This window comes from Telmatherina bonti (assembly GCF_933228915.1).
Source record: "Telmatherina bonti genome assembly, chromosome: 9".
Taxonomy (NCBI): domain Eukaryota; kingdom Metazoa; phylum Chordata; class Actinopteri; order Atheriniformes; family Telmatherinidae; genus Telmatherina; species Telmatherina bonti.
This window is the reverse complement of record NC_136627.1, coordinates 16,500,506-16,522,180: the sequence shown is the minus strand read 5'-3', so window position 1 is coordinate 16,522,180 and position 21,675 is coordinate 16,500,506. Positions and strand designations below refer to the sequence as shown.

At 37.3% G+C, this 21,675-nt stretch overlaps 1 protein-coding gene across 5 annotated transcripts in view; it reads right to left on the bottom strand.

Annotated features, from left to right (window-relative positions):
• kcnab1a (potassium voltage-gated channel subfamily A regulatory beta subunit 1a) overlaps positions 1-21,675 on the bottom strand; it is a gene marked incomplete at its 5' end in the record, with an annotated part of 118,009 nt that overhangs the window by 26,846 nt on the left and 69,488 nt on the right. For all 5 annotated transcript variants that reach the window (XM_079245805.1, XM_079245807.1, XM_079245806.1 and 2 more), the window contains 2 exons: positions 1,499-1,536; positions 12,477-12,520. In XM_079245805.1, coding sequence (XP_079101931.1) covers positions 1,499-1,536; positions 12,477-12,520 — 82 coding nt within the window. The remainder of the gene's footprint in view (positions 1-1,498; positions 1,537-12,476; positions 12,521-21,675) is intronic.

The window sequence follows — 21,675 nt, the reverse complement described above, 5'->3', positions numbered from 1 at the left end:
CCGGATCCCCTCAACACCTCGACTGTGCCTATAAATTCTGTCCATAAAAGTTATTAAAAGAATCAGTGATAAAGGGCAGCTTTGGCGGAGTCCAGCACTCACCGGAAACGAATCTGACTTACTGCCAGCAATGTGAACCAAGCTCTGATATCTGGTGTCCTCTCACCAATGTACCAATAAACAAAAAGCAAAAAGTTTTGAAGTCCAACACCAAATGCTGAAACAAATATGGAGGTTATATTTAACATGTCTTATAGCTGCTCCACTCTAGTATACATAATTACATAAGCCTATTTAGGTAATGATATTGATTGTTTTTTAGCACAAAGATATAGTTATCATATAGTTAATATAGCTATATAATATAATATAATATAATATAATATAATATAATATAATATAATATAATATAATATAATATAATATAATACAATATAATATAATATAATATAATATAATATAATATAATATATATTTAAGTTATCGTTTGTCATCTCTAAGCTAGTTGTTATAATTCTTTTTCATTTCTGACAAACCACAGAAAATGTAGATTACCGCTTGTAGTGTATGAATCATATAAAAAATTGAGTTTTGACCAAAATTTCATATTTTCCTTAACCTGACCAGAAGGTAATGGAAAACCCAACCTATGTGTAAAATAACAATAAAACCTAGTTCTATAAATAAGCGGAAATACCTCAAGAAAGAGACTAAAGACTCATTTATACTTATTTTGTTTACATTGATAGATAAGTCCATTACGATGTCGCTGCTCTCATACTTCCACGCTCTTCTTGTGTTGTCAGTGTTGTTAGCCAGTATATCCACCAGAGGGCAGTGCAGAGTTCAGAGATCACCTCTGGGTGCTGCTGACAGGATTTGCAGACAGCAGTATACATGGCGTCGGCAGAGATCATGAAAATGCATATTCTCGGTCTGATATATAAAAAAGACAACACTGTAGATGGAGGTGATCTGTGCAGTCATTCAATACATAGCATCTTCTTCTTTATTCCTTTAGTACGTTGCATGTCAGCTATTCTGCTCAACACTGCTCCTGTGGCTTCCGGTGGTACTACTCTGTTTGCTCTATCAGGGTACATTTGTATTAAACCGGCAAAAACAGACCAAATGATGCAGATAAATGATACATAGATGGACAGAATGTTCCATATCTGTCTTCTGTATATAACATAAATCTGCCATCTGACAGATGCAAACAAAACACAGACTTTCTTAGTTCTGAAATAGCAACAAAATCAGTATTAAATATCAGTGTTCTGTTTTGTTTTCTTGTTTTGTTTTGTTTGTTTTACCATCTTAAGTTATGTTTGAACAAGTCCATAATAGGAGATTAAATATACACATTTGAACTAAAACTCACTAAATGAAAAATTTGTTGATAAGATATTACACATCATATTAGCAATATAAAAAAACATCAATGATTTAATGCTTTTCAAACCAAACATGTAAGATCAGGGGAAACACTTCGTACCTCATCTGTTATCTGTCCTCCAAATGTCACCCACGTACCTGGAGGGGACACAGAGAAAGAAAGAGACATTGCATCATCAGGCAACTTTCTTTATCCTGTCAGTTCTTTTTGTCAGTGTTTCTGTTTGTATGTGTTTGACATCCTGAAGTAAACAAAACTAATCCCCGGGCTGCAACACCAGTTGAGGGAGGCCGTTAAGCTCCCAAGAGAGAAGTCTGTCCAGTTCAGAGCCACTGTTCAGTACTGAGGGATTGCCTTGTGAGTGCCTGTTAGCACTTTGTTTTTACTGATGGCTGTTTATGTTTGCTACGGTTGTGGACTGTATATTCAGAGGACCTTGTCTTATTTGTCCTCATGTGCCTTTTTCTGTGCATGGGTATAATGATAGCATGGGTGCACACTGGGCAACATGCTCATGTGTGCCCTTTGAATGATGCTGATAAACCAGACAGAAGACTGAGTCACCCATCCAAAGACGCTAAATCCTCAGCACAGTTGCTCAGTGAAAATCAGTGGTGCATCATTGTAGAAAACAAAGGTTTTCTCATTCTGACTGTCTAAACAGTTTAATACTAAAATCCTGATTGAAATTTAATTGCTTGTTTTAAACTTTTAATCAAATGCATATGAGTGTAAGTGTATTTTTTTTAAGAAGAAATGTGGGGAAAAGGTAATATGTGACATAAATGAATGTGGAGCTGTGTATGTGTTAAAACCTGTTTCATTTCAGTCTCTGCACAGACTGACTTTCTCTGACTCAGCCTGCAATTTTTCTTGTGCTTGATCCTAAGCTATATCTCTTTGCTCACCTATAGAACAAACATGATGTAACATGAGCCAGCTAGCTAGCACACAAATGAAGGTTTCCTGACATCATTAAAAGACAAACACAGCACTGCCTCTAATATAAAGTCCATGTCAGCTAAAAACTAAGGATGCAATCAGACCAGGAAAGTCCAGGGAACTGGTTTGGATTGGTTTGCTTTCACACTGCACTTAACTGAAGCTAAGTCGACCTCCTCGACCTTGACGTGCAGGCACAACAGGTGGTCGCTAGGGGGCGATATTGACTTAAACAATCACTGACAAACAAGAAAGAAGAAGAAAATCAGGCTTGTTTATAAGCCAGGACCGATAAACCTCGTAATAATAGGGCAACGTGAATTTTTGCAGTCTTTGGGTTTCTGTTTTTACTTCAGTGTTAAAAATCTATTCAGAATTTCACCAGAACCTGTCCAGTTTGAGCAACAGGGGGAGGCAGCGATGTTTATCTAACATGTTGTGGTGTGTCATTTCTTCTCTTTGGTTAGCTGAAAGGTCCATTGTGATTTATGTGAACCTTTTAATTGTTCTCAATTTGGTAAAGTTGATTAATTCACATCATGTCAGGAGATTCTCCTTCTATCTTTGCTCTCTGTTTCATTCACCGGTTGAATCTTTCATCTGCCTTTGTCTCACCCAGCATGTGCCCGAGTGCTCATAATGTCTCACTAACTGAAGAGGCACTTCCTCCTTTGACTTTGTTCACCTTCTCAACTCAACTGTCATGAAAAAAAAGACCCAATGAAAAAGTATGAACCCATCTGCTATTCTCAGTAGACAGGGTGTTATAACACAGAGCTCATTATTCTGCACACTGAAGATTTAAACGTCAGTAGAGTTGAGTGCAGATGGCCCCTAAGGAAGTATTGGATCAGTTAGTGCATATGATATTATCTGATCTAATACATGGTATAAAGATACGATACATTTCATGAGCATGTTTCTACCTATCCACCTCTATGTTGTTTGGCTCTGTTCAAGACAGTTTAAGAGTTTGTACATCAATGTGAGCGTCTGTATTTCTTTGCTCAATCAACCCTTTAAGCCGACTCCAGCTTGGTGGAAATGTAATCACAGCTGACGACGTCCAGTCGCAGCTCTGAGCTTTGTGTCTGAGGCTCAGCGTGGGATGAAAAACCCTGCAGAGCTCTAATGTCAAGGCCACTGCTCTTCTCGACCCAGCTCGGTTTTCTCTTTGATGGAAATTAAAGCCCTGCAAACAACAAGTGACTCTTTTTACTGGGAGCTGCTGGTGGAAAAATGCTGGAATTGTTTGTTATTTGTTTTATGTTGTTACACAACTATAGTAAATCTGATAAGCCTGCAGCACCTTCTCAGAAAGCTGAGAGATGTTAAAGTCAACAAGTATGCTCAGACTAATTTCAAATAAAGCCGACTTTGAAAATGATGAGATTTGTATTAAAAAAGGTTCAATCTCTTCCACCTTCTTAGTTGCGGTGTAGAAACTCCAGTCCTGTGCTGTACAGTATAATTTAGAGGAAGGCTTGCACTTCAGGTCACTTGTCAGTATTTTCAGACATTCTGGCTGCAAATGAAAGAAAGTAAGTTGTGATTTATGTTGGAATATTCTTCAGCTTCAACAAAATGGTTTAGCTGTAAGGTAAATGTAGATTCTGGAAGTGAAAATCATGATGGACACATTTGTAAAGTATTGCATTAATATTTTTGAGCTGCACAGTGACATAGTGGTTAGTATGGCCTCACAGCAATAAGGTTGCTGGTTTGAACCTCAACTGGGGGGATGTTTCCACAGTGGCCTTTCTGTGTGGAGTTGACATGTTTTTGTTGGACTAAGCAGTTAAGAAAATGAATGGATGAATAGTTTTTAAGCAGTTTGGCCTGTTTATGGTTGAAAATGAGCCGAAATCTTTTGGTTGTGCAAAATCCTCAAACACACATCGCATGAACACATTAGCATTGATTTTTTTTTGCGCAAAAGCCGATCTAGATCTCTTATTTTCTCCACCATATTTTAATAGAAGTGGTTTTTTTTGTTTTGACACAATAGGCTAAAATTATTTTTAAAGTGTGAGTTCTTAAACTTAAAGACTGTTCTTGATATCCTTTTATGTTATGTTCCACATGCACATAAATACAAGGACAAACCCACATACTCACACACACTCACCACCCTCTGCATATATTTTAACTTCTGTTGCATGGTTGTCTCTGGTGCTCTTTTTAAGTCTTATTGATTTCCCTCCTCCTTTTCCTGTGATACCTTTCCTGTCTTGTCTACTGTTCTTGCTGTAGGTTTGCTCCCAAGTGACGAGCTGGATCATGTATCTTTTTATTTTCAGTAGGTTGAAGAACGACTTGCCACGTTAACTATCAACTTGTGACACATTTTCCAGCTGTTCATGATGAACCAGACATGGAAATGAGAAACAGCGAAAAGGCCCAACTGTGCAGGATGTGAAGAGGAGACACTCATCTGTCCTTTGGCATTTTCTGAATGACAAACATGTCAAAGAGAAAAAATTAAAGAAGATTGTCTTGATGGTTGAAAAGAATGAAAAAAATAGCTAAGACTATTAACGTCACATCTCCTTAGTTCAACCATCATGAAATCACTGTTAGGATGCCAGGCCATGCAGCTGATTATTTTGAAAGATTAGGATAAACTAAAGGAGAAGCGCATTAAGTGGATATTGGTCCATTTTGTGTCTGTCCTTAACACTTGGCTGTTCTCCTCCAGCCTTATACACAGCAGGACCGCAAAACGTTCCAGAATTTATCAATCGATAATGCTGCAGCAGTGCAGCAAGAACTCAAGAACAAAACAGACTGTAAGTGTTTGTGTAATCTAATGAGAATGGACAGAAAAAAACATCTCCACACGGGCAAGCTTTAAGAGCTTTGATAATACCAACCATAAGTTCTGTGTATCTTCTTTCTTTTGTTTTGTTTTGCCAGGAAATTAAGATGATTCTGCACACATGAAACCACGTAAACATTCGGTTTCCCATATCTCCAAATAATGAGCATCCCTGGAGCCAGCAGATCCCCGCTGCGGTCATCCTGTTAGCTGTTCTCGCTGAATAAAGATGGAGGATTATCTAAAGCTGCAGACCGGCTATGCTGCAAGGACCTGGTGAATTTTCTTAATCATTTATCAATCTATTTAACCTCCAAGTTGCTTTCTCTGGATTTTCCTTCTAATCAATTCAGTTACCATTAACCATGGAGAAACTTAAACTTGGGTACACAGTGTTATTGCCCATTATGAAACATTTTCGGCTGGATTTGAATTGACATGTTATCAGATCGTGATGTGCTTCTACATGGAATAAGTTGTCATATTGCAAGTGGAATAAAATAACTGACTGCAAATTCACTCAGAGAATATTTCACTCTCCGGAGTAAAGCAAAGGAAAGACAGGGAAAGTCGTACTTTAATGATACTGCTGCATACAAAGCTGATTTGTAATAAATAAACAATTTTTTTAATTTATTTATTTACATTTTAGGAAGCGAAGAGTCCTTACTGTTGGTCTTGTACTGTTGAAGCTCTGGTGAAACCGCATGTGCTTATGCAAGTGTGTAAAAGCCCCCCCTGATCCCTCCTCAACACAGAGATAACTCCTGAAAACCCTCTTAACAAAATAACATGCTGCTTGTAGCTCCAGCTGGGCCCTGAGAGGACTGTATCCACAGGGCCAGGGAGACAGGAGGAAGGAAGAAGAAAATATATTCTTGAAAGGAAGTTGTAAGAAAAGGAGAAAAATATAAAGCACAGGAAGAATCTACAGTATTTTTTGTGCACATGTTCTCATGTGAACAAAATGACAGCATGTTCTTTCACCAAAATCTCTTATAAAATCTCTCAAAAAAAGTTATAAGTTCCTCTTAATGTTATGATTATTCATGCAATGGAAAGAAAAAAGATAAAATTCTGTTGCTGTTTTGTAACATGTTGTTGGTAATGTTTCCATGAAAGTCATTTGGAGGAAGCACTGATTCACACATGTTTTAATAGCACATTGATATCCATTATATCCATTCTACACTGAAGCTGTTATTGTGCTTTGGCATACCGAGGCTGAGAAAACATATTTCACCATTTATATTTCTAGCCTGGAGCATCATAAAACAGTACTGTCTTACTTAACCCCTTAACATCAGTTGCCTAAAACTGGTTTCATGTAGACTGGATCATTGCTGATGTAACAAGACTGTTTTTGTTGCATCACCTGTTACTAGGATATAGTATGACTGGTCTGAACTTGGTGTTTTCTGAATTTGTAATTGTAGCCTGGAATTATATACACCATTCAAATCTCACAAATCTTATCTTTAAAATGCTGTCTAACATGTTTATATACATGGAAGGGAAACTGAATAAAATGCATATTTATTTGCTGTGTCATACTTCTGGACTGTATCTTCAAGTGAGAAAGGTAAAGAGCAGGAGAAAAGACCAGAGCCAACGTCAAAATGACTTTTACTGGCTGGAGACACAGTAATTAGGATTTTTAGGAAGCACCAAAGTGCTAAAAATATGTCGTAGTTCAGCACTTTAATAAAAACCATTTAATAAAAGCCTTGAATTAGTGTTTTCCTTGTATTTAACAAGGTATTATGCCATTCCAAAGGTCCTAGAGAACTAACAACCATTGCTGTGTGGATTTCTGTGTCTGTTCAAGTGATCCTGGTCTAATTTAATTTAATCAGAGATCTGAGGAAGCCATATCATCTATTGCAGGATTTTTGGTAACGGATTTTCTGAGACTGGCTTTGTTGTGAAACTCCTCACACTGGAAAACAAATTTAAAGTATTCTGATACCTCTGACTGTACTGTGTGAAAGGGCAAGAGTTTAAACAGCGCTGAAATACCTAGACAGCACTTTATTTTTATGTACGCATGTATGCTCCTTCAGGGTCGGACTTTTGCAGTGTGCTCTGGGATTCATCTCTTCACACCCTGCATGTGTTAATGGAGAGTTTATGCAGAGAAATGGGGAGAGGAAGCAGGTTCATTTTAATTTTTTCTGGCCTTGTCACATCATCAGGGCATCGCTACCTGGAATAATGATGTTGTGTGGAGTTTAAATTTATCAACCTTTGCAGACTTTTTTCCAACATTTTCACAACAAATAGGAACGAAGGTAACATCTTTTTTTTCCTAGATTGAAGACCATCTGGCATATTAAAGAGCTGATGTAAACTTTTCTGAATTTTCCCATACACGCCATGCAGTTTTTGTCAATTTTCTAAGAATTGATTCTCAAGTGGCAACAAGAGTTTCAGTCTACTCATAAGACATTATCAAGATCAAACTATAAACTAAAGAAGATTAAAGTTTGAATTTTTCATTCTTCTTTAAATGCATTTTGGCAATGTTGTGGTTTAATAACAATCGCTGTTGCCTCTTGCAAAGCACACTCGTATCTTCTGTCGGGGCATTTACATGGAAATAAACAACTTCAGGCTTTCAAAAAATAAAACACTCCAAGGAAAATGCTGGTGGAAGTCAGGTTTATTTTCTGCTTTATAAAATCTGTGAATTAACGGATGCATTCTGCATACTGCTCAATGAAGAGTGGAAAATATGCTGCGAGAATTCTGAACAGTAATAAGAGGAGCGGAAAGAGGTATTATGTAAATGAAGCTGCAGCTGGTGAGGCAAGGTTTCTCTCAGAGCACCATCATGCAGTTGCAGACCGGCTTTAGAGGAGACAGCTGTGGTGACAGTCGTATTTTCTAGTTGGCATTTGCACAAACACTGACATGCAGAGACATGAATATCCATTACATGAATGATTAAATGTTTATTATGTTCTATTTTGCTTTTCTCATTAAAAAATATATGTAATAAAAAAAACTTCTTCATCACATTTTAGTCCGCGGGAGCACTACACATAAGTTGGGATTTGCTTTTGCATCTCACTTGGTGACGATCTTTCACTACAATTAATGGAAACATGGAAAGCAGTGGGGGATGAATACAAGACATAAACTCCAACCAAGACACTAGTTTTTTCTTAATTTCTCTTAATTTAAATAAAGTGACAAATAAAGTTCTGTAAAACAACATAACACAGTCCACATTTTTAAAGTTTTATTTCCCAACATCTACCAAGAATGATGTTGTTAAATGAATATCTTACTAACTTTTTTCCCCTGCCTGGCCCCTGCCCCCTTAGGTATACCACCACAAGAAATCAGACATTTGAACAAATATTTAGTGTAACTTGACCTTTACTTAGTGCAAGTAAATGTAGAATATAATGTTGCTTAATATGTTACTAAACACAGCAATCATACAACATCATTTCGATAAATACATGGAAGATGTTTCTGTCCTAACTTCTGACGTTTTATGAAGGAGATTTAAAAACTATAAAACCACTACATATAATGGCTGCAAAGTAAAAAGAGAATCATGCTGAAGAACAACTGCTGAAACATGCAGGAAAACTACAGGATCATTGGCTCTTAGGTTTTAGAAAGTTGGCTTTACTTTTGACATTAGATGCCCCTCTTTAGTTGTAATAATCAATTTATCATGTCCTAAAAAATCAAAATCAAGACTCTTTGTAAAATGTTATAAACTAATTTTATTTGCATGTGCACCCTCTTTTCCAGTGTTTGTACCCTGCTCCCCATAGTAAAACAAAATGTTCAAGAAACACCCCATGCAGACATTATCTTAAAACAAACAGTAACACCACCAAAGCATTTATGCTCTGGTTAACACTTGGATTTCTTTGTAACTAATTATATAAACAGGTTTTTTTCCCTTTTTTTTTTTTATTTCCTCAGGATTCCTGAATTTGCTGAATGACACAGACAATAACAGGGATTTCATTCATTTTCTGAACCGCTTAATCCAATTCAGGGTCGCTGGGAAGCTGGAGCCTATCCCAGTTGGCTTTGGGCGACAGGCAGGGTACACCCTGGACACCTCACCAGTCCATCGCACAACAAGGATTTGACAATAAATTTCAAGAAAGTATGCTGTAAATGACAGGATAATTTACAATATAATGTAATGTTACCATTTATTGTAACACTTTCATTCTCAGTTGCTGTTTGCTCAGGTTGAGTTATCCAAATAATTTCACTGGACAGCAACCACACAAGCATGTTTGACTGTGCATTTCAGCACACCCATTCCCCTCATGTGCCTTGGCATTATTCCTCTCAGTTAGATAATGATACGCTATTTTGCATCATACTCTTTGCTCTCTTTTTCATTCCCCAGCCAGCTGCATGTCTGCCGGAGGCACAGCAAGCTGCAGGCTGCTGGCATTATGCTGACCTTTTCTGCACTGAGCATCTCAACCATTTTGAGTCAGCCCTCTCAGACTACCGTGAACCACCTGTGGCAGCAGCGCATAGAGTTGTCGAGCGAGCCAGGCATAACACCCCGAGAAACAAATTCTACAAGGCACCAAAAAGCCTCTTTGGAGGCTTCATCTACAGTTGCAGTCACACCATTCGGCTTTAGTTTCACGTTTCCTGCTTTTGTCTAACAGTGCATTCAGGAGCTTTAATGCTGCTCAGCTTTCTTTATTTCCTTTTTATCTGGCTGAAGCAAAACTACACAACATTTACACAATTATTCTAGTGTTCCTCTAATTTACACAGTAAAACCATATAAATCAAAATAAGGATTTTTTTTTCTTATTGAAAGATAAATCAGACAAACTACATTTAATAATATATGCAACTCCTGACTTGTGTTGTGCAGGACTTTTAATTAAACTCACAGCAGACCAAGTTGAAATCCTTTCACAGATTCCTTCGTATAAGTTAATCTCTTTAAGAAATGTAAAGAAGCTGAGTCAGCACTAGTAACCAGCAGGCATGATGATGTGACAGTTACACACAGACACAAGGGTTAGAAAAACAGACTAAGCAAGAAGTACCGCAAAAGCAAGTGAAGAACTTTTGTGTTAAAGACTTTCTGAACGCATAGAGTTGAAGGTCAGCCTGTCTAAGCCAGCTAAAGCTCTTGTCCCACGAGGCTGCTGGAGATTTTGATCCAATTTCTGATCTGCACCCTCAAGGGTCTCCTCTGAGCAGGGATAGCAACCAGTATGGTGGTTTACCTAATCCTAAAATACTGCTAATATCTCATCATGACTTTCAAACTCAGGTTTCTGGGTATGAAAAATGTAAATTTGTCCAGTGCATATAGCTCTGTAGGAATGTAACTCACACTGTGGTTGCATTTAATACAATGATGGCAGCTGAGTTTTATGTTCCTGATCATGTTTCTGCAAAGCATGGCTTTAAAGAACCATTAATATCTTTTCCCAGTCTGATAAGTTTTGGTAGATTTTTACTGCTCGACTTTCTCTAACGTATTTATTAGAGATGCAACTATATCAGCACATGTAGTTTCCACAATAACTAACGCTGGAAAAACTGATAAATATTTCAAATTCGATGAAACTGACTGTGTAATGATCTGTGGCTCCTCCAACACTTCAAAATTGTACTGATACACTGTACACTGATATGTATAAATTTACTAAATATCTCATGTGTGAGTGTTGTAATTGACAGATGAGCTTAGAAAATATAAGTGCAGCTTTGAAAAACACTGAAACACTGAACTCATGAAGAAATACTTAACAAATTATTTAGCAAATAATTTATTTTAGAAAGAATTCTCACATTAATGACATCACAGATGTGTTTATCAGCATGCAAACATGTGTCTGTGGAGATCCATGTGTCACAATGGAGTTTGTCTTGAGTAAATATGGTAAAATTTAACTCCTTCAAGTTTCTATCATATTCTGTTTTTCCAAACTAGTTTGTGTGTCCCGACCCACAGGTCTGCCAGTGATAGCAGGAGGAAAGATTTAGTTAAATTCTGTGAACACACACACACACAAAAACACTGCAGGTGCTGTTTCAAGAGCTCTTCATGATGACAGAAATAGGAACACGAACCGCAGGCGATCTGTGTGTGTGTGTGTGTGTGTTAGTGTGTTTAGGTGTGTTGCCTTCTTCCCACTCTCATTCTAAATATTGTAGCTGTGTTGGAGGTGGGGACTTTGGCTCTTTTGTGTGAGAAAGGACCAATTTTTAACAGCCACTTACATGATGCAAAGAGGGCTGGATAAGCTTAGTCAGCATCTATATCTACCTGATCAGACCGTGTGCAGCTATTTTATGTCATGTTTGCACATGATTCTAAGAAACTGAATGAGGACGTGGAGGGAAGAGGATACCATCTAGTCTGATTGAAAAATGTTAATAAGATACTTTTCCTATTTCTACTGGCCTTTCCAAAATAGCAGCCTGAGCCCTCTTAGACAAGCTTCAAAATAGATCTCCAGACTTCTTTAAAGACATCCTAAAGCTTTTTTTGTTGTTGTTGTTCTGATCACACACTGCATCAGTAATACTGAGAAATGAGAAGAAATTATTACTCATAAGACTTATTTGCCATGATTGTAAGTCCAGTTCATGTGTAATTTGCCCGCATTTGGTTGTCAAGAAGCTACTGTGATAGCTATCCCTCTATGGGGACTGTTTCTGATGAGGCTTTGGTGAATATTGCATGGATGAACCAAAGGACAATGTGCATCTTCCTTGCTTTATTTCTTTGTGTGCTTGTTTTTAATTTAACATTTTTCTTAAGGACATCACTTTCACATACTGCCAATCTTCTGTAGTTTTTGTCTTTTTTTTTTTTTTGTTTCTAACCCTTCCACAGTCATCCAAATGGCTTTTTAGTAAAAAAAAAAAAAAAATAAAGAAAGAAAGAAAGAGCCAGAAGGTAAAGATTAAAATGGGTTATTTGGTTGATTGTGTGTTTTGTGTACAAGCCGCATGGGCTCCTTCTTTTCTTTTTGGGGCCTTTTGTGCTTGAATGAGTAATGGGTCAGTGTTGAGTAGCTGAAGAAAAACAAGCAAAGAAGAGGTGAAATAGTGTTGGATTGGACTAAAAAGGAAAAACAGTAAATATTGAAAGAAACCTGAAAGACTCAGGAAGCCTGAAGACTTTCAGCTCAAGATTACTTCAAAAGAAGAACCACAGTCTAGCAACTCAGAAAAAAAGATGGGCCATACTTTGTTACTGTGCTGTGTATTTCTACAACCTACATACTTTTTCTATTGTTATTTCTTTTCTAGGGCATGACGAGGCTATATGAAGCAGACATTACTCACCCAGTCCCAAGCACGATACTCTGAGCCCTGACTTTCCAAGGTTCCTGTGTGAACAGAAAAGAAGGAATTAGATGCCTCCTACATCTATATGAACTTCAACAAAAAGCAGATCAGCACTCAGATATGTGTTTTCATACACAGGCTTTTTTCTTCTTATTCAAAATAAAAATAAGCATCCAAAAGCCGAGAATGATGATGATGTGAGCAGTAAGACTCAGCCAAAGTCAAATTTCTTCCACACCACACACTGCACATATTATCTGCCTTATCTTTAATCTTGAAATGGGTTTAGAAACTTCTAGTTAGCTTTAATATTCGCTTCGCTTGTGGCCTTTGGAAAATGTCTGTTGTATAACTTTGCTCTCAGATTACAGTTTTGCAGCAGAGGTTTTCCTTCCCGTCTATTCCAGCACACTGTGGGTATCTGTGTCATGTTCAATCAAGCTTGAGGAACATTTATTGTCCTGTCATGTCAGCTTTCTATGACAGTATCCAGTGGGCAGAGGACACACACACACTCACAAACACAAGTTCATGCAATAGCCCTTAACAGTATGTTGCAGTGACATCCATTCATAGTGGACCCTAACTCAATGCTTTATCCTGACCTCTATTCAAACTCCACCTGGTGTATTTTTTTAGCCTGAATTCTCCCATAAAATTGAGTCCACTCCCACAAACACACTTTGGATACAAACCCCTGCAATTCAACCAGGTGCAGAACTGAAATTGCCCCAATTTTTCAGCTTGTAGTGGGTACATCTGGAGGAAAGGTTCACAATGTGTTACACTACTGGCACATCCAGGACTTTACAGTTCGGATACAGTAGGCTTTGATCTGCAATTACGATAAACAACCTAATTTTTATGGATACATCTGAAGTAGTACAGAAAAGAAGTTACCATGTTCTAATATGCACATTGAATTATTACAGAATTAACTTGTATAGCACTTTGTGTATGACCAACTCATTTAGTTATTAATAAAGTGTGTGAAAATGAAGTTACTGTCACATTAGATGCAGGATACTAAAGCTATAAATGTCCTGCTGAAATACTTGAAGCTTGAAAAGCTTATTTCCCCCCTTTTCTTTTTCTTTTTTTTTTTTCATAATTCCCCATTTTTATAAAGCTAAGATTAAACTAAACATTTACAGGAGCTGTATAACCCTGTTTATTGATCTATTAACGTATTTATTCATGCTGTCAGCAGTCTTTTATTTTTGCCTACCCCTCAGAAACACTAAATTATTCATCGCTAATGTGACCTCTACACTAGAATAGTCAGCTGTGCATTAATTCAACTCACCTGGAAATAAAAAAAACAATCAATTCAAGATTGCGCAAAATATCTTCACTGAACGAAAGAAATTTCGGCAAAACTTTGCTTCAACATCAAAGTATCATAATGTAGGGTTATATAGGGAAATGTACATGAATTATAATGTTTAAATTGTGTTTACTGTTATTCCATGTATCAAATGTGGACTTTGTATATTCAGGCCCAAAATCAATCTTTAAGGTTTAGATGGACACAGAGATGCTGAGTCAGGTCATTGTCTCATGGATGTGTCCATGAATTATATCAATTTACATGCATGCGAGGTTGTGTAAACGTAAATTGTGGTTAACCAACAACCAATCTGTGCTAACAGATTTTATGTTGGAAATGCACTGATTGTATCTGCGTGATGCTCTCTTCGTGCAAACTCTTTCTGTTTGAACACACCTGTTGAGCTGGTGCTTACTTTTACATCTCCTCTCTCTCAACATGTTTGCAAAATCTGAAACATGAGCTGCGATTTATAGCAAGTTCTATATTGTGCAATGAGGCAGGTCTTCTTTTATAGCTCCATGATTATGTGCACGGGAATACTCTTACATTTTCTGTTCACTGTGTCTCTCTGGGTCCATCTAAAGATACGCCTGTCATTTTGGTTTCAGAAATGGCATCATTGCAGCATTCAAAGGGATTGTGATTAATTTTAAAAAAATGAAAACTAATCAACAAATCACAACGGATTTTAAAGGAGTGAATTTTAAACAATTCTCTAGCACAAATGGGGAATTTGTGCATACATGATTCTTCATTGTGTTTCACTCTAAAGTGACTTCAGCTTGCAGAGTTTGCCCCCAGTAAATGAGCCTTATGATTCATATAACACTGAAGTGACCATATAATTACAAGAAGATAGTTCAGAGAGCTTGTTAAAGAGTCCCAAAGTCTGCAAACAGGAGGGTCAGGGTGAAAAAAAAGATGAACAAATCACTCACGAAACATACTTTTTCTTATTTTACCCTTTAAACAGTCAGTGTTGCTTTTACTAATAAGACACCTTTATGCTGATTTTAGTTTACTCGAACAGCATTGCAAGCTGCCTTAAGCTCCCATGGTCCTTTTTGACCCCTAAGCTATGACTGACCTCATCATTTTGGCATGCCTCCACAACAGTCAACAGACTGGTTTCATTGCAAATCGAAGCAGTGCGATGAAGACATCAGAAACTGTTAGAACTCCCAGGCTCTGGTAGGTTTTCTTTGACAAGCTAATTGAAGTAATAAACTTACAAATAACTTTGCTCAGATAAGCTTGGTTGGCCTGTAAACTGCTGAGCCTACACAATGTATTCCCTCAATTAGCTTTCAGAGGAATAGATTGCCAGATGGATGAAGGAACGGCAGTGAAGAGGATAATACATGAAATGCAAAACGCTTCAAATAGGAAGAAAATTCATTTTCCCCAGTTGGAGGATAAAATGAGAAAGTTATCATTTCCCTCCTTTAACAACTACATTGAAATGGTTCTTAATATTCAGATACTTTTAGCCTCAATAAATAACCAGACCTCCACCACCACACACACCAATAGAGACCATCCTCGCCCATCAAATATTTATTGAAAAGTGAACCCTTCCCACAGCCACCTTTTCAAACAGATATACCATAACAATCCTTCCCTATCAACAGGTCCATTCATCCCCTTTTAAACATGTCTTAATTTGCCTGTTGATGGACAGTAATGACGTTCTCTAATACCCCCAGCACTATGGCAATGTCATCTTCTCTTTTCATCTGCCATAACACACTCTTAGTCTCCGTCTTACGGATGCATGTCAGCACTCATCAGCAAAGACCTGCCACTGATGTGGCCATCAGCTTCCTTGCTACATATTTGTGGATCAAAAATGTAAATAATTAAATGAATAAATTAATTAATATAGCCATGGGTTGTTCCCTCAGTCTGCATTTTATATGAATTTTAATGAGACACTGAGCTGAAACTGGCCAGGAAGCACTGAAGGAATGCTGCAAGCATTAATGTTAATGTTAAGAGACAAGGTGACAAACTGTTTTAATAATAAATCTACTTAGATTAAGTTTTTATAAGACTGTTTGGTCTATAAAGCTAATAAGCTATATGGAAACTTTCTAACTTTCTCTCTTGACTTTTACAAAGATTTTTTTGTTCAAGTTTTACCTCATATCTCCAGACCTGATTGTTAAAATAAAAGCAGCTATCTCTTCTAATGACCTATGCTTTTTTTCAGCGAGCACGCCACAAATCTTTTGTCTTGACAGCCTCCTCTGCAGGGAGGAGCTTGGCAACCAAATCCAAAGTACAGTAGAAGGAGAGGGAAGAAGCTCAGATTCTTCTCAACATTAAAAAGTGCAGCGTTGTGTCATTGCCAGAAAGTCATTCCCTGTTCAGACCCACAAAGATGACCCAGGGAGGACTGGGCTTTTTGGAGGGAAGGGCAACCTCCTTGTTGTCAGTATTCATAGAAACTAGACAAATGTAGCAAATAGGACCTTTATACTTCTTTAATGGGAGCTCATGGGTGCAATAATCTTGTTAACCTAAAAAAAAACAAAAAAACAACCAAGATGGTGCAAAGCCAACACTTCAAATTTTTTTCTTATATTTAATGTATCTATGTTTTTAGACAGTTGAAAAGGGAGTCACAATTCTTTTCATGTACTGGGTTGTATGATATACAGCTGTAATAAAGCATGTTATTGGGGACTTTCTGTTTTTGTCTGGTAAAAATGTGAAAATATGCTGTAGAAATGTTTGGTGAACTTGTTTTCACCTGCTGTTCACACATGTTCATTATCCTCAGGTCCAGTGAACCAAAATGTCACATCAATCACAAAAAATGATGTGAAAGTGAGACGGGTGATTCTTCACAGAAAAAAAGCAAAAGGCCGGTAAGGGCCAGGCTTAAAAGATAATTTAAGGTGGAGTTTTTCTTTTAGTTATCTGTGAAAAAAGGTTCCATAGACCTGAATGTAACAAAAAACAAACTATATACTTTTTTATATTTTTTTTTGTTTTTTTTATCGTCCCATTTTAACAAATGTATGTGGCCTGCATAATGTTGCAAACGGAATTGCGAAGAAAATGTAGATAAAAACAAATTAAGTTTTGGTCGCATTGCTGATGCTGATTTCCTTTTCCTTTCTTCACCTCATGTACAGTTCCACATTTGACACGTCTTTGCTGACTTAGCATCACCAGCAGCAAGAAATGGGCCAAGTCCTTTTGCAGGTCTGCTCATCTGACAGAGAAGTGCAGAAGAGAGAGTAGGAAGCTATTATACACCGATCCATGTATGGTATACACATTTATAATTAGTAACGGCAAATTCTTTGAACATATTTTTAGGAAATTTTGTCTTGGTGAGAAGTAGTAATGACTTCACTTGAGCAGAAAAGAGAGCCATCTGCAGCTAATTACCTTGCTGCATAGACTAATTATCTCTCCAGACTTAATTGACAGAGTAATTAACATGGGGAATGTATTAATTGATTAAAAAAATAAAAGGCAAAGCATATCTGCTCACATATTGATTATGTGATACTGTGTTCACATATTAGATTAAAATTAAGTTATTAAGACTCTATTAATTTATAGAATCTCTAATGAGATTTCACAGCTTATACAAATAACACAAACCGCTGATGTTGTTAACCACGCGGAAATGATGGATGAATTTAAAGAATGCATTTCAATTAATATTAATGAAACTCTTTAGAAAACAGCTTTATTATTTTAGGACTATTTTACCTTGCATGATACATACAGAAGCATTTCTAAAATGTAAGTTAATGTCACTCATGCAAGTGTGAAATAAATGCCAAGTGTAACATCACAATGTTGTTGTTGAGCCAGTCCTGCACCTCTACGTTTCTGTGACCTTGCATGCACTCCCAGAAGGAAATGTTTAAAAAATATATGAGCTGAGGCCAACTGTTTCAGCAGGTCCGTATTTAGAGGCAACCGTAAAGCCCATCAAAAATTAATTGTAAATGTTGGGAAAATGTTTTTTTTTAAAAAACTTTAACATGTCTAATGGCCCAAAATATCAGCTTGTTGTTTCGCATTCATGTCGCAGTTTGCTTATAAAGTAGCTAATGACTAAAAAGACTTGGGGGAGGCACAAACCAACCAGTGCTTTGCATTGTGTAGCGGACGCATAAATTACATGAAATTACATTTTCTAAGAATGAGTGACACAGATATCTAAGCAGAGAAATACAGCAGCCTGTGTTTGGGAGAAATGAAAAAGCTGCCACCCTGCGAGCAGACAGCATTAACGCTGCCAGCTGAACAGCACGGTGCACAGTCTATTGACACATTCAGAGTTGCAGCTGTAACACATACTGTGACAAGAGCAGTAATGGTTAGCCTGGAGAGATTTCTAGTCTTTCTTGTGTCCACACATCAATATGTACGAGTACGATTTTACTCAGACCACACAAATATGTGTTGCTTTATACTTTGCACTCATTGTGAAATTGGAAGCAGGTAAGTTACTTGATGGTAAATGTATTTATCACCACATAGAGTGCAAAATGTGTTTGAATACTCCCATTGATCATCTTTAAGCTTAGGGGTTTTTTTTTTGTTTGTATATTTTTTTTCTCCTGGGGCATGTGCTTACTGGCTGTGGGGAACTTTGACGAGGGCCTTCCTCTGTCGCCTTCCAGTTGGATGTGTGGTCATCCCTGTAGCAGGCTGGCTGGAATAGTCTTGGGTGGTGGCTGGTCTTCCGGGTGGCATTTGAACAATCACTGATCACGACTTTTGCCTGATAATTTGCACCCACTTTAACTAACCTGCATGCGGAGACAGTCAGTGTGTCATCCATGGGGTTTAATCACCAAAAACAACAGTTATGTTCATGTTTTTTTTCTTTATGTTGTGTTTTTTCCATCTGGTCTGTCTTTCAACAGTTGCTCCTGACGATTGTCAGTTTTATTTTTTTGAAGATGTTGCAGGTGGTTTTCTGTTTCTCTCTTGGTGTAGCAGACAGTTTCCTGGTCTTTATATTGAACAGCTGATGCTGATCTGGTTTGTCCTCATCCTTTTTTTTTTTTTTTTGTCGTCACTTTCTTTTTCTCTTCTGTTTATTCCACCCACCACCAGAATTTACATGTAATTTCACTGACCAAGATTTTTTCAAAATAAAGAATAACACTGTATTTATCAAGAGGGGCCTTTTATCCAAAAAGGATCAACCTCAACTCTTCTTTTTGCCACATAAGACAGTCTGCCTAACAGTGACAAAAACCTGTGCCTGGAAACTAAAGAGGAAAATTGAGGAAAATGTTACAAGCCTGCTGTGAATTATAATTGAGCTCGAAGAGTAACAACACACCACCAGCAGCCATAATGAATCATTATGCAATCACCTTCATTATTTTCACTACAATTATGATTGCTGACCTGTTGGTGTACCTATTATGACAAACACACGACAACATGATATTTTCTACCCCGAGGTAGATTTGCATTAAGTTGGATGATCAAAATCAGTCTATCAGGATTATAATGGCAGACTATTTGCACACTCATAATGACTGTAGCATACTCAGGCACGGAGGCAAAACCACAGATCAGTAGATTTTCTCCACACAGTTAATGTATTGTATTTGTGGAAAAAAGCAGGCGCCATGAAGTGTTTGTGTACATATTGCAGGTATAGTTGAAAAGTTACAAAAGGACAAAACTGAGCACAACCCAATTTGTGCCTGCGGTGACTCAGAGGAGCTGCGTAGGCAAAAGATCCTCACACTTCAGGCTTGAATCAGTCCACAAAAGTGTATGATCTGATTTCTGTTGTCAAGAGGCCTTCCTGCTCAGCAGCACAGCCTGACTGCTTTACAAAGCTGTGTAAACCAAGCGCATATGAGAAGCAAAAGCAATTTCAACAAACAAGTATCACAAATTCTGTTTGTTAGTAACCTGATTTTTCCCTTCAACAGCTGAAACATTTTCCTAAAATAAGGCATCAGCTGAACCTCATAAACATAAAGATCTGTTTATTTCTGTTGTCAGAGGTGGAGACACTTCAAGCCTTTGACAAACACTACAGCTGAAGGCATTCTGCAGTGGATTAGGATATTTCTGTGGGGATATCCTGCAATGTTCAGAGAAACAAGGTTACTGAAAAGCAGACAAAGAAAAACTGACTCTTGTCAGCAACATCAAATGGCTGAAACATCTTTTTGTTGTTTCACAGTGTGAGAACATACCATATACATGCCATTAAGTGCCAATATAGTGGTATTAATTGCACATATACTACTTGGGTAGGAAAATGCATATTGTAATATTTATATGTGCTCATGCAGGACAGGACTTTGATTTCCCCATGGGGAACTGTCTAAATTACATTGACACAACCAGATCCATCATGCCATATTCTATTCTGCTTATTTCAGACACAGCAGATACCGACTAAATACTTGGTGTGGATTTTGTTTAAAAAAAAGCAAGACAAGACAGAAAAGCCAGGTGGCTTCTGCAGCTTGTTTGCTTTCATCGGCATCAGAGGAAACAGCACATGTCTCAAAGTCTTGACTCTGATACTCCTTGCTGCAATATTTGCAATGCAACATTCAAAGCTGACCAGGTCAAGAAGTCTAAAATCTGATAAAGCAGCAAACCCTTCTATCTGAAAACCATTTGGAGTTATATAGGCCAAGTATTCCCAGCAGCCACAACTTACATTACATGCCTGCAGACAGCACCAAAGAAGTTTAATTCTATCAAATCTGAATCATCATTAACACTTTAAATAACAGACTCTTTAACCTTTTAATCAATGCTAGCTTGGTTTACTGCCCTTTTGATAAGATGTGGCAGTTGTAGTACCATGTTTGGAGAGGGAAAGACAGAAGTGGAAGAATTGAAATAGTCTAAGTCATTTACTTTTTACTTGTAAAAATTCCAGTAGTCTAATCCTGTCATCAAATGTCATTTTGATTTCCAACAGTTTTTGCACATGTATTATGCACCCATTAACCTGACAGAATCCAACATCTGCAATATTTCCCTGCAATGTGATACAGTATCAATTTTGTTGAAATTATTAGTTAATTAAGTAAAAAATCAACTCCAAAGCTGCAAATGGATTCATAGAGCATGTGTCTGATAGATATATGGTTTCTGTTACACACAAACATCTTAACGGCACATTGTATAAACAGTGGCATCTGCAGTCAAAACTACAACAATATGAAACACATCGAGCTTCAAATTCAAGGCTCAAATTATTTGAATTAGTGTAATATGGTTTCACTTTTCATCAGTTGACCTTTTATCTCATGGTCTGAAGCCACACTTCTCTGTTCTGAATCAATGGCCTCTTTGTCTTCATGTGATGATGACTGACAAATAAGTTGGAAAATTAAGGGCTTCAATTACTGTAAAAGGATTCTGTGGTTTGTTTATTCTAGGTTATTATGCGTATAAACCATTATATATGATAGATTCTTACATATGTTTTCTTTTAGTAAACATTATTGTGGAGTTACAAAATGTTGCTGTGAACACACAGCAGCAACATCAAATGACCCTTTTGAGGAGGGCTAGGAGACAATCAAAGCATGTCAGGGTAAAAGATCAAATACCTCTATTTCATTTCAGCCTACCAAAAGGCTTTTTGGGATTTAACCAAGAAAACTGTATGAACTGCTTTGGACTATTAGTGTGGTCATCAGACTCCTTTTATTTTTACACTCTTTATAAACAATGAAAACATCATGAAAACAAGAAATGAACACATGCAAGTCTGAAACAGTCAGTGACAGAAGATCAGTGGCTTTATTAAAGCAAACAAAATAAAACATTCAATAGCAGTTTCACTCACTATACTGTAATTAGCTAGTAAAAAATGCATTTAAAGTGATA